A 12,778-nucleotide genomic window follows, 5' to 3' on the forward strand; every position below is an offset into this window, starting at 1 on the left:
TTAAAGGACGAAAACAAATGGATTGTGATAAGAGGCTAACTGTCTAGATCGTAGGATGGAATGTCAAATATTTGATTCACCTAATGGTTTTTGGTGACAGCATGGAAATAAAATATGGAAATTAAAACAATTAGGACATCAAAAGCATTTATTCCACCAAAAAGGTGTATCAGACACAAACCTGTAAGTTACGCTTTGTGCTACCATGCTTGTCTCACCTGCCATTGGTGTGATGCTACGTTGTGCCTGATCCAAAAACTCAGCAGGACTAGATTTTGCTGCATCTGGATAATATTTCCAGTTGGGAGATGCCAGAGGATGCTTGAAACAAGGGGTGCAATCAAACTGCATTCCCTCATTGACGGCTATTTCAGGACTTTTTTTCAGCATCTGTGGTTTGTCGAATCCCTCAGCTCTCTTTTCAAGCCTTCATGTGAGGCACTTACATTTTACACCAACTCATAGGTGCTACATTCACTATGTTTGACTCTAAAACAAAAACAGTAATGACTTAATTCTCCAATGTGACATTATCGTTGAACTGATACACCTACAACCTATAGCTATATTGAATAGACAGGGAGTAATCATGGACATGTATTTAAAAGCACAGAGTTGCATATAAGGAAAGTGTTTTTTTCTTGTTAGGAGACCGTGCTCCAGGATTTAACAACAATCACAACACAAGAGAAGTACGGTTTTCACTGATTCACCTCATGTTTGGGAATCTCTGATAGCATCAGCTTGGTTAAATATTATATTTGACAATTTTACACAAACCATGTTGTATATAATTATTTATTGATATATTCCATATAATATAATTTACGCAGCAGTTGAAATGTAATGACATCACGTTTATTAAAAGGAAATGTAATGACATCAAGTGTTTAAAGCCGTTATATGCTTCTGGTTAAAAGCAAAAAGTGTTATTTAAAAACAATGTTTAAAATACTATAAAAAACGAACTGTCACTTCGTATAAGACCCAAGGCTAAGTATGTACAAATAAACATTTTTCAAATAACCTCAGATGAAAAAATAATTCTCTGTATGCAAGTTAAATGTAAATATATTTTTACAAATACTAATAATGAAGCACAATATCATTAAATGGTTTCTGCGAGTTCATGCAATTTATAGTAATTCAAAGCCTTGGACTGTTACACGATATAAGGCTGGAAGAAAAGGCTGCCCTCTTCATTTTTCACGAAAGGCAACTAAAGACTTTAAACAAATATTGGAAATTTAATTTAGAAATGACTATGTTGTCAACGATTACTGACAAATATAAGAGAGTATAAATGCATTTGCATTTATATCCAAGATAAACTGTGTGTGTCATAATATTAAGAGTCAAAAATAGATTCAACTCAAACTTATTAGCAATGAAAAGCGGACAAAAGGATTAAAGAACGTTCAAATCCTGTCCATAATTGCCTTAATGTATACTATGAATTTACACCTTGTCAAGAAAGCAGATTTGGTATATTTTGGAAATGAAGTTACTTTTAAATAAAAACAATATTCTGCTTCGACGAAGCCCTTACTTGGCGTATTTTGACTTGTAAAGAGTAGAAGTTGTTAGATACTCACAAGAAATGTTAATGTACATACCCTGAAATATGTTTGAACAATCTGCTGTCATCACTTTTAAGCGAAAAGGGGAAACAAGGGAACCCTACTCACAGCGGAACCAGGGCAAAGTGTATATCCAAAGAACAATGGTTCCTGTGGCATACCAATTTATAGAATATATAATGCTAAACAGCTTAAATAAGCAATATTAACTTGTAGCAGAGAAGGGTTTGGCAAGGAAAGAAGCACACGTATACAAAATTTATAAGAAAGACTTCTTATATTTCAACTCTTGAAAGTGTCCATATTTACAATAGCAACACATATACAAAAAGTTATATGTACAGGAAAGTGCAGTGCGTCCCAAGTGATTTCGTGAACAAAAACAAAACAAACACAAATAATAAGTGATCTGTACAGTTTTGCGTTATGGGTATTAACACAGGGAAATGACCAAGCAATATAATACAATAATTGCTAACAGTGACTATATGAAATCATAAATCACTGTGCTAAAAGGGTTCCTTCCCTATAGCGTCGACGGCGTTTCGACCTGCTTGATGGAGGTCTCGTCAGGACTAAACAGTGCGGGACATCTAGGGAAAAGGTGAGAGTGATATTAATATGTGTGGTTGCTGTACTCTTTAATAGTGTGTGGACTTAAAATTGGGGAATTTAATACCTCGTAGTGTCTCAACTCAACGCAACCCATGCGTGATAAAATTAATTAAATTGGACTTACAGTGTACCCGGCCGGGCACTGTTGAGAAAAAAGATAGAACATTTATTAAGACTCACGAACGCTGTGAGACAACGCTTCAATTGGGCCAGTGATGGTATAGAAAAAACCACTTACCACTGTGATTGTTGTGGTGCTCGTGGTAATGGAGTCGAGTGGCACTCAGGTTACAATGGAGAGGCAGGGTAATACCTGGTGACAAGGGGCCATTTGCTTAGAATGGTATTATATCGCGGGAGAGGGTGGTATGGGGCAAGGTGTCTCAGAGCTTACCTGCTCTTAGGACGCGGAATCGCTCGATCGCACTTTCCCGGTCGGCTGTTTGGTAACAGTGGAGTTCCGGGTTTAGTGAGTCATTACGTATTTAACGTGACATGTGTGCGCGCATCCAAAGGGGCGGGTGTTGTGTTAGCGCGTCATTGTTATGATGTGAACCAGCGTATTTTGCATGAGAGGCGGGTGTCTGCCGATGCGCAATCAAGTGGCATTGGTCGTGTGCTATGTACCAATTCTCAAGGCAATTCACCACGCACTTAACATTAGTAATGTGGTATGCCGATATGTGGGTATTAGGATATTGTATCGTAGATACAAAACCTATGTCAACCTAGAAATCATAGATCAACAATTCGTTTGACTTCTCTATATACAAAACACATTTTAGTTGGTATCTAAAACGGTACTTTGCACTTTTTAGTAAAAATATAAAGGTTACAATTGTATTATTTACTACCACACTTACAAGCTGTTTTATGCATAATCAAGCCAGCGTACCATATAAAGATTACATTTGTACCAATTGTAGTGATGCACTCTTCACAGAACAATGAATTCTCCTATACATACAGTAAACCACCATAAAATACATAGTTATACCTCATGTTGGTACAGGGAAGTATAGCTAGAAAGTTTGCCGCAATTAGTTTGTCAAAGTGGAGACAAATCCTCTCCATTCATCAGCAGAATTAAGCCCCTCGTTGATGGAATTAACTCTATCAATCCAGTGACATTCACGGCGTTGTAATATTTGTGAGATGTCACCTCCTCTCTCAGGTACTGTTGCAATGTCTATGACTTGCCACTTCAACTGATCTGCAGAGTGATTTTTTTCTTGAAAGTGGCATACCAATGGAGCTGTCAGAACTGCCTTTCGTATGCGACTTCGATGTTGTCCTATTCTCGCCTTAACCGACTGTTGCGTCTGCCCAATATAGGGCAGGCCACAGGGGCACCAAATGCAGTATACAACATTGCGTGTATTACAATTGGAGAAAAACTTGAGTGTATGTTCAAAGTTTCCAAATTTGAAGATGTTCGTCTTTTCTGTCAATGGACAGATCACACAATTTCCACAGGGATGGTGGCCCAGAATTGGTGGAAGATTCCAAAGTGTTTCTAATGTGCCCCCTGTCTTAGTGATCCTTTCATTGGAAGATCTAACTAGGTGATCTTTCAAGTTTTTTCCTCTTTTGTACGCAAACAAAGGCACCTCAATTGAGGGATCAATGCTTTGTATAATGTCCCAATTTTTTGTAATACTCTTCCGGATCTTGTTGGTATGAGTTCCGAAAGTGGTTACGCATACTATTTTCTCCATTTTGGCTTTCGGTCTGGTGATCAAAAGTTCTTCCCGGGGGCAATACCAGGCACGTTTAAGTGATTGTTTGACTATTTTGTTGGGGTAACCTCTTTTGAGTAATTTATTTTTCAATATTTCTGCTTCTTTCAGATAATCCTCTCTACGGGCACAATTACGACGAATCCTCAGGAATTGTCCAAAGGGCAATCCATCTCTCAATGCCCTGGGGTGTTGACTTTTATAAGACAATAGAGTATTCTTTTCAGTAGGTTTTCTATGAAGAGATGTATATAGTTTGATCTCATCATGTTGGATGTTTAAATCAAGAAATGGGATGGTATCTTTCTGTATGGTAGATGTGAAGGTCAAATGTGTTTGGATGGTATTCAGATATATAACAAAACTCTCAAACTCCTCTTCATTCCCTCTCCAAATGAAAAAAATGTCGTCTATATATCTATACCAGCAATTAATGCTGGCATAGAAAGGATTCTTCTCACACAGTACCAGATCATTCTCTACTTTGTTCATGTAAATATTTGCCAAATTTGGAGCAAAAACTGCTCCCATGCTCGTGCCCCCACATTGCTCGTAATATTGCCCATTGGAGACAAAATAGTTTCTCTGAAGTGCTATTTCCAATAAGGAAATTATAAAGGAAGTGGGTACATCAAATGGTCGTTGTCTAGTATCAAGTAGTTCTTGTATGCATACAATGCTTTCTTTTTGAGGGATGTTAGTGTAGAGTGCTGATATATCTAGAGTTGCTAGCCAATCAGTATCTCTATTGTAAGCTCGGTCTTCTATTAAATTTATCATATGCATTGTGTCACGATCATAACTTGCTTGTAGGGGAACGTAGTCTCTTATAAAAAAATCAATATATTTACCAATAGGCTCTAAAATCGAGCCACATCCTGATAGGATCGGTCTTCCAGGCGGTTGTGTTGTACTTTTGTGTACTTTGGGGAGAGTATAGAGGACAGGGGTTCTAGGGTTAGTGGAATTTAGAAATTCAAATTCTTTTTTGGTAAGGAACCCCTGATCCAATCCTTCTTTGGTGATAGACGCAATTTTATCACGAATTTCGCTTATAGGGTTATGGTGGAGTTTTTTATAATGCCTTTCTTCAGAGATTTGTTTATTCACTTCAGCCTCGTAATCAGTTCTTTCTTGTATTACTATACCTCCCCCCTTATCGGCTGGTTTGAATATTATTGAGGTATCCTAGCAACTCTAGATATATCAGCACTCTACACTAACATCCCTCAAAAAGAAAGCATTGTATGCATACAAGAACTACTTGATACTAGACAACGACCATTTGATGTACCCACTTCCTTTATAATTTCCTTATTGGAAATAGCACTTCAGAGAAACTATTTTGTCTCCAATGGGCAATATTACGAGCAATGTGGGGGCACGAGCATAGGAGCAGTTTTTGCTCCAAATTTGGCAAATATTTACATGAACAAAGTAGAGAATGATCTGGTACTGTGTGAGAAGAATCCTTTCTATGCCAGCATTAATTGCTGGTATAGATATATAGACGACATTTTTTTCATTTGGAGAGGGAATGAAGAGGAGTTTGAGAGTTTTGTTATATATCTGAATACCATCCAAACACATTTGACCTTCACATCTACCATACAGAAAGATACCATCCCATTTCTTGATTTAAACATCCAACATGATGAGAACAAACTATATACATCTCTTCATAGAAAACCTACTGAAAAGAATACTCTATTGTCTTATAAAAGTCAACACCCCAGGGCATTGAGAGATGGATTGCCCTTTGGACAATTCCTGAGGATTCGTCGTAATTGTGCCCGTAGAGAGGATTATCTGAAAGAAGCAGAAATATTGAAAAATAAATTACTCAAAAGAGGTTACCCCAACAAAATAGTCAAACAATCACTTAAACGTGCCTGGTATTGCCCCCGGGAAGAACTTTTGATCACCAGACCGAAAGCCAAAATGGAGAAAATAGTATGCGTAACCACTTTCGGAACTCATACCAACAAGATCCGGAAGAGTATTACAAAAAATTGGGACATTATACAAAGCATTGATCCCTCAATTGAGGTGCCTTTGTTTGCGTACAAAAGAGGAAAAAACTTGAAAGATCACCTAGTTAGATCTTCCAATGAAAGGATCACTAAGACAGGGGGCACATTAGAAACACTTTGGAATCTTCCACCAATTCTGGGCCACCATCCCTGTGGAAATTGTGTGATCTGTCCATTGACAGAAAAGACGAACATCTTCAAATTTGGAAACTTTGAACATACACTCAAGTTTTTCTCCAATTGTAATACACGCAATGTTGTATACTGCATTTGGTGCCCCTGTGGCCTGCCCTATATTGGGCAGACGCAACAATCGGTTAAGGCGAGAATAGGACAACATCGAAGTCGCATACGAAAGGCAGTTCTGACAGCTCCATTGGTATGCCACTTTCAAGAAAAAAAACACTCTGCAGATCAGTTGAAGTGGCAAGTCATAGACATTGCAACAGTACCTGAGAGAGGAGGTGACATCTCACAAATATTACAACGCCGTGAATGTCACTGGATTGATAGAGTTAATTCCATCAACGAGGGGCTTAATTCTGCTGATGAATGGAGAGGATTTGTCTCCACTTTGACAAACTAATTGCGGCAAACTTTCTAGCTATACTTCCCTGTACCAACATGAGGTATAACTATGTATTTTATGGTGGTTTACTGTATGTATAGGAGAATTCATTGTTCTGTGAAGAGTGCATCACTACAATTGGTACAAATGTAATCTTTATATGGTACGCTGGCTTGATTATGCATAAAACAGCTTGTAAGTGTGGTAGTAAATAATACAATTGTAACCTTTATATTTTTACTAAAAAGCGCAAAGTACCGTTTTAGATACCAACTAAAATGTGTTTTGTATATAGAGAAGTCAAACGAATTGTTGATCTATGATTTCTAGGTTGACATAGGTTTTGTATCTACGATACAATATCCTAATACCCACATATCGGCATACCACATTACTAATGTTAAGTGCGTGGCGAATTGCCTTGAGAATTGGTACATAGCACACGACCAATGCCACTTGATTGCGCATCGGCAGACACCCGCCTCTCATGCAAAATACGCTGGTTCACATCATAACAATGACGCGCTAACATAACACCCGCCCCTTTGGATGCGCGCGCACATGTCACGTTAAATACGTAATGACGCACTAAACCCGGAACTCCACTGTTACCAAACAGCCGACCGGGAAAGTGCGATCGAGCGATTCCGCGTCCTAAGAGCAGGTAAGCTCTGAGACACCTTGCCCCATACCACCCTCTCCCGCGATATAATACCATTCTAACCAAATGGCCCCTTGTCACCAGGTATTACCCTGCCTCTCCATTGTAACCTGAGTGCCACTCGACTCCATTACCACGAGCACCACAACAATCACAGTGGTAAGTGGTTTTTTCTATACCATCACTGGCCCAATTGAAGCGTTGTCTCACAGCGTTCGTGAGTCTTAATAAATGTTCTATCTTTTTTCTCAACAGTGCCCGGCCGGGTACACTGTAAGTCCAATTTAATTAATTTTATCACGCATGGGTTGCATTGAGTTGAGACACTACGAGGTATTAAATTCCCCAATTTTAAGTCCACACACTATTAAAGAGTACAGCAACCACACATATTAATATCACTCTCACCTTTTCCCCAGATGTCCCGCACTGTTTAGTCCTGACGAGACCTCCATCAAGCAGGTCGAAACGCCGTCGACGCTATAGGGAAGGAACCCTTTTAGCACAGTGATTTATGATTTCATATAGTCACTGTTAGCAATTATTGTATTATATTGCTTGGTCATTTCCCTGTGTTAATACCCATAACGCAAAACTGTACAGATCACTTATTATTTGTGTTTGTTTTGTTTTTGTTCACGAAATCACTTGGGACGCACTGCACTTTCCTGTACATATAACTTTTTGTATATGTGTTGCTGTTGTAAATATGGACACTTTCAAGAGTTGAAATATAAGAAGTCTTTCTTATAAATTTTGTATACGTGTGCTTCTTTCCTTGCCAAACCCTTCTCTGCTACAAGTTAATATTGCTTATTTAAGCTGTTTAGCATTATATATTCTATAAATTGGTATGCCACAGGAACCATTGTTCTTTGGTCATCACTTTTAAGGGCAAAGTAATAATGTAGAAAGCCAATAAACAAGTGTTCAAAGATGGTCTTCTGATACTAGTCTACATAAGCCAGGATACTGTTATGCACCATCGTGGCTAATAAACTAATGTAGTACGTCTTGTAATTCATTAATTAAATTTTTTATTATACGATGTCCAAAGTTAAATAAAACTTATGTTTTGCTTGCCAACCTCCAAATGAACCACATTTAATGAAACACAGCAAGTACCTGTAAATATAGGCCTTCTTTGGTTTGATGTTTAGTGCATGCTCTGCTTTCTGATAAAGGCGCCGGTGAGCTTCTTTGCCCATGGCCACAGAATTTACATACACTAAAAAGTAACGTTCCAGAGGGGAAAAAAAGCATCTCTCTAGTTTCCGGGAAACACTCCCGCTCTGTAGCGCTACTACATTTCCCGTTACTACCTGGAGTAATACCCTGAGCGTTCCCAGTAATAATACACACATTCAGTGAATTACCTGGAAGGTCTTTGGCAGCCTTTTGCTGCCAGAGACCTTTTCTAATGACCAATAGACACACAGTTTCCCGTATGTTATTTTCAAAAGTAAATGCAACCAATATAATGGAAATATCTGCCAATAACATTAATACATGTGTAGCCTGTTCCTTCATGTTTTACAGACATCTGTACCAAAGATCTAGCCAATTCGCTTATTTTGTACAACTCCCTGACACTTTAGAAAGTAGTCAATGGAACCGGTCACTGGCGTTTAAGGCACACTGTAACACAACAAACAACGTTCCCTTTCAAGGAGACAATACTTTATAGTTTTTAATACATCTCTGTGGCAGGTTTTTCTTCTTCAAGAAAAAACATAACACAGGGATGATGACACCTGTCCCAACAGAGCAGGGGTGTGGTTGAACTGGTAAAGCTTGGTGCATTTTCTATGCCCATTCTAGCTGAGTATTCGCATTCTCTGACAGAACCATACTGATGTCAAAAGCTGGTTGCCAGAGATTAGACAACTACTTGGCAACTACACTTGGATACTGTAGATTTACCTGGACAGTTTTGACTGTAACAGCTTGGGTAACCACTGCTAAGTAAATACCATCTTACAGAGCTGCATAGAATAATGAGATTAGACCTGTTGTAAATCCACTTAGCGAACAGCCTTGAAAGACTTTTGTGTAAAAATAGCAGACCAGTATGAATGAACATTCAATCTACAATTTGCGCTTCCTCTTCTAACCAGTATCACAAATACATTAGAACACGATTCTTACGAAAATAAGTGCAAAATAATTCCCAAAGCCTCTTGCATTCCACACTAACGAACATGTTTCTGATATTCAGTGCGCTTGCCCTCTTTTGATACATCTTATTTGTTCCTAAATTACGCAATATAGAAAATGTCATAAGGAAAGCTACATTTAAAATCATAAATCGGAAAGTGCGCCAATAAATAACCCTGAAATATCTCAACGGGCAAGTGCCAAATTAACACGTTTTTAGACCCTCATTTTTTGTGGCAGCACAAGCATTTATTGCTCATGGTTCTAGAATCAATTTTTTTCTTAATTATAGGGCAGATTTTTTTGTTTCCACAACCAGATTGACCCATCGAATAGCGCCACTTCATAAGGATTACCAGTTCTGCCTCTTTTGATTAATGTAAAACAGGATTTCATTTCCTGACACTCACCGTGGAACTATAGTAACAAACTAACATTTCCACTAGCAACTGGTGCATTTCCAGCTGACAGCACAGACAAAACAGAGTCGTCATTTAAGAGACTGTTGTCCTAGAATTTGTTAAATGTAGCACAATGCTCGAAATTGATCTTATGGCACACGTAGACATCTTGTGACACACCCCAGCTTTGGCAATATAATTAGAGGCTAATCCATAAAGCCTTTCAGACCCAAATGTGCTGAAGTGTCCAGGAAGAACTTTCTCCACCAGCTCCTTGTCTACTAATTCCTTGAGGCGCTCCAAGCTTCCAATATACTCATTTATCTGGCTGTATGGTAACCAGTCAATCAGCTGCCCATCGTACACGGTATCGCCTGAGAATAGCATTTTTCGATCCCGGTCATGCAAGCAGATGCTACCTCTTGAATGACCTGGCATGTGCAGGACCATGAGCTGTCGATCTCCGAGGTTAATCATGTCACCTGTAAAACAAAACACACTTTCAGCACTCGTATGAGAGATGTTATCGATTTTTAATGGCTGAATTATGCACTCACAATATTTTTGTCCACACTAGGCTTGGTCTTCAAATACATCACAGGCTGTCAACAGCCTATGTCAGGCTAATGCCATTTCTGCACAAGGCAGCAGTTCATAACCAACATTTAAGCAATAGAAAGCCCATGTACCATATAAATTAGTAATGGAAAACAGTAGATTTTTCCTATTCTCGTTAGTCAAATTTAGTACTGAAATAGTTCAAACGAACAGGATCAAAACACATTTCAGCGAGTCAATTGAACAATGAAACCCGCTGCCTAGGCTTCAGCTTGCCATCTTATGCCCTCCAGGGTTGGGCACTTCTGTGCCTTACAGGGCTCCTCCCTGGTGGATCCACCTTTTGCTTGCCACCCTGTAGACTAAGGCAGATCACTCGGGGAGGGAACGTCCTCCCGGGTAGGCTCCTGAGAGGCCTCCTCAGGCGCCCCATCCACCTGTCCTATGGGACATTCAGGGGTTGGTTTCCCACGCCCCTTGCCCATCCCTCTCTTGGCAGCAGTCTGAAATTTTTTACAAGTTCTAGACCTCCTTGACTCCCCTTCTGAGCAGCCATGGACCTGGTGGTCACACAGACCCACTCACGCAACCCCAACATTTCCAGGTGTGATCTGAACTCCACTTCCTTCCAAAGTTTGCTCCAGATCATTCCCTGACAGACAGGCCGCAGGCATGGCAGGCTCACAGCAACTTTCAGAAAATCTGAGAATCCGGCCACCCCCATTCAAACGGAATCAGTGCCACAAAGCAATGACATACTGGCTCCTTTGTCCCTCAGATCCTCCACCCTTCAACCATTGATGGTGATCCATTGCCTTTTCATGGAAGTGTTAGAAGGCATGTGGGCTTTGGGCACCATATCCTTGTTACCCAGGAGCACTAGGCTAACCTCACTGGTTCCCCCAGACTGACTTGGACCATTGTCTCCCCAAGCACTACGCTAGTCTTGGTGTGCCTATACTCATAACACTAATAGCACCTGGGTACAAAGTTGCCAGTATTCTTATCAAGGAAGCCCTATTTTATGATGGCCAGATTGGGATTGGGACCCTTTACCCTGACAACTGTTTTGGGGACCTTGAGAGAACTTTCTTTTCATTTCACCTCCTTCTGTTGGGAACCCTGACCACCCTTTTGGGAGTCCCCCCCGGATGCCTTCTTGAACACACTGTTGCTGACCGAGAGGTCCGCCTCATCAGCAAGCATCCTGGTGTCAGTCAGCTCGCTGCCTACCATGTGTTCGTATAAAAAAAAACAGTGATGGATGGAATACTTTAATTAATCTCAGCCACTGATAATCACTCTGTACCACATCCCAATCTATTGTTATTTTGCACACCATGCCATCTCAAGCATTCCATCCACCACTTTTTTGTATACTTTCGTGTGCCACTGTAAGTGAGACGGATATGCCCAGACGTGGGTCCCGTGCACACTTTGTCACTGGAACAAAGCTGTATCCCGCTGATGAGCCTATAACTAGGGCTAAACAAGTCCTGAGTTGCTTGTGTTCCGGTTCAGGAAGGACCGGTCTTGGCAGTTCAAGGTGGACTGTTCTGATTGGAGCAGGGTCAAGACAAATTTGCATATAGCTGGATCCAACCTGAGATTACATGGTGTGCAAAATAACAATGGATTGGGATGCAACCTCAAGTAATTACCAGTGGTTGAGATTAATTCAAGCATTCCACCTATCTTTTTCTTGTATTCTTCAGCATATCGTCCTAAGTGGGAAGGGTATGTCCAGACGTGGGTTCCATGCACACTGTCTCACTGGAACCAAGCTGTACCTGGCAAATGAGCCCATACCTAAAGCAAAACTGGTTCTGGGTTGCTTGTGTTCCGGCACAGGGGGCACCTTGCTTGCCAGTTCGAGCTTGGCTATTCAGATTGGGGCAGAGTGGTGACTGATTTGCATTTAGAGGTGACATGGTGTGCAAAATAACAATGGATTGGAATGTGGCCTGAATAATTACCAGTGGTTGAGATTAGTTCAAGCATTCCATCCATCACTTTATTGCCAACCGTGGACACAAACCTCCACAAGCTACTCCCAGTACCAGTCTAGGACCTTGTACTCATACCATCAGAAACTGGCGTAGCGGGGGGAGTGGGCCGTGGGGGGGCGGTCCGCCCCAGGCGGCACTACTTTGGGGGCGGTGGGCACATGTGCGGCGGTTGTTTGTGAGCAGCCAGTCCTTCACTGCATAATCTGCTCACAGCGATAGCATGCGTAAAAATGAATTTGTGCATCTCGACTCTAAAGAAGTGATCTTTAATTGTCAAACTCGGGCGTTTTTCTGAGTTTGACAATTCAAGATGACTTCTTTAGATTCGAGATGCACAAATTGATTTTTATGCATGCTGTGAGCAGATTATGGAGAAACCGATCAAAATAACTATAAAGCTGCTCGCCGCCGGTATCATGGGATGATAAAAACCGCAAAAAAGGAATATTATACTGAG

General features: G+C 40.4%; 1 protein-coding gene across 2 annotated transcripts in view; it reads right to left on the bottom strand.

Moving 5' to 3' along the window:
- Window positions 1–784: 784 nt before the first annotated feature.
- The window catches only part of MBLAC2 (metallo-beta-lactamase domain containing 2), a 91,432-nt gene continuing 79,438 nt past the window's right edge, over window positions 785–12,778 (bottom strand). For both annotated transcript variants that reach the window (XM_086960902.1, XM_086960901.1), the window contains exons 2-3: window positions 8,083–10,236; window positions 785–1,649 (exon numbers count right to left, since the gene is read on the bottom strand). In XM_086960902.1, coding sequence (XP_086817028.1) covers window positions 9,848–10,236 — 389 coding nt within the window. In that variant the 3' untranslated portion in view covers window positions 785–1,649; window positions 8,083–9,847. The remainder of the gene's footprint in view (window positions 1,650–8,082; window positions 10,237–12,778) is intronic.

This window comes from Lissotriton vulgaris, chromosome 3_1, assembly GCF_964263255.1.
Source record: "Lissotriton vulgaris chromosome 3_1, aLisVul1.2, whole genome shotgun sequence".
Classification (NCBI taxonomy): domain Eukaryota; kingdom Metazoa; phylum Chordata; class Amphibia; order Caudata; family Salamandridae; genus Lissotriton; species Lissotriton vulgaris.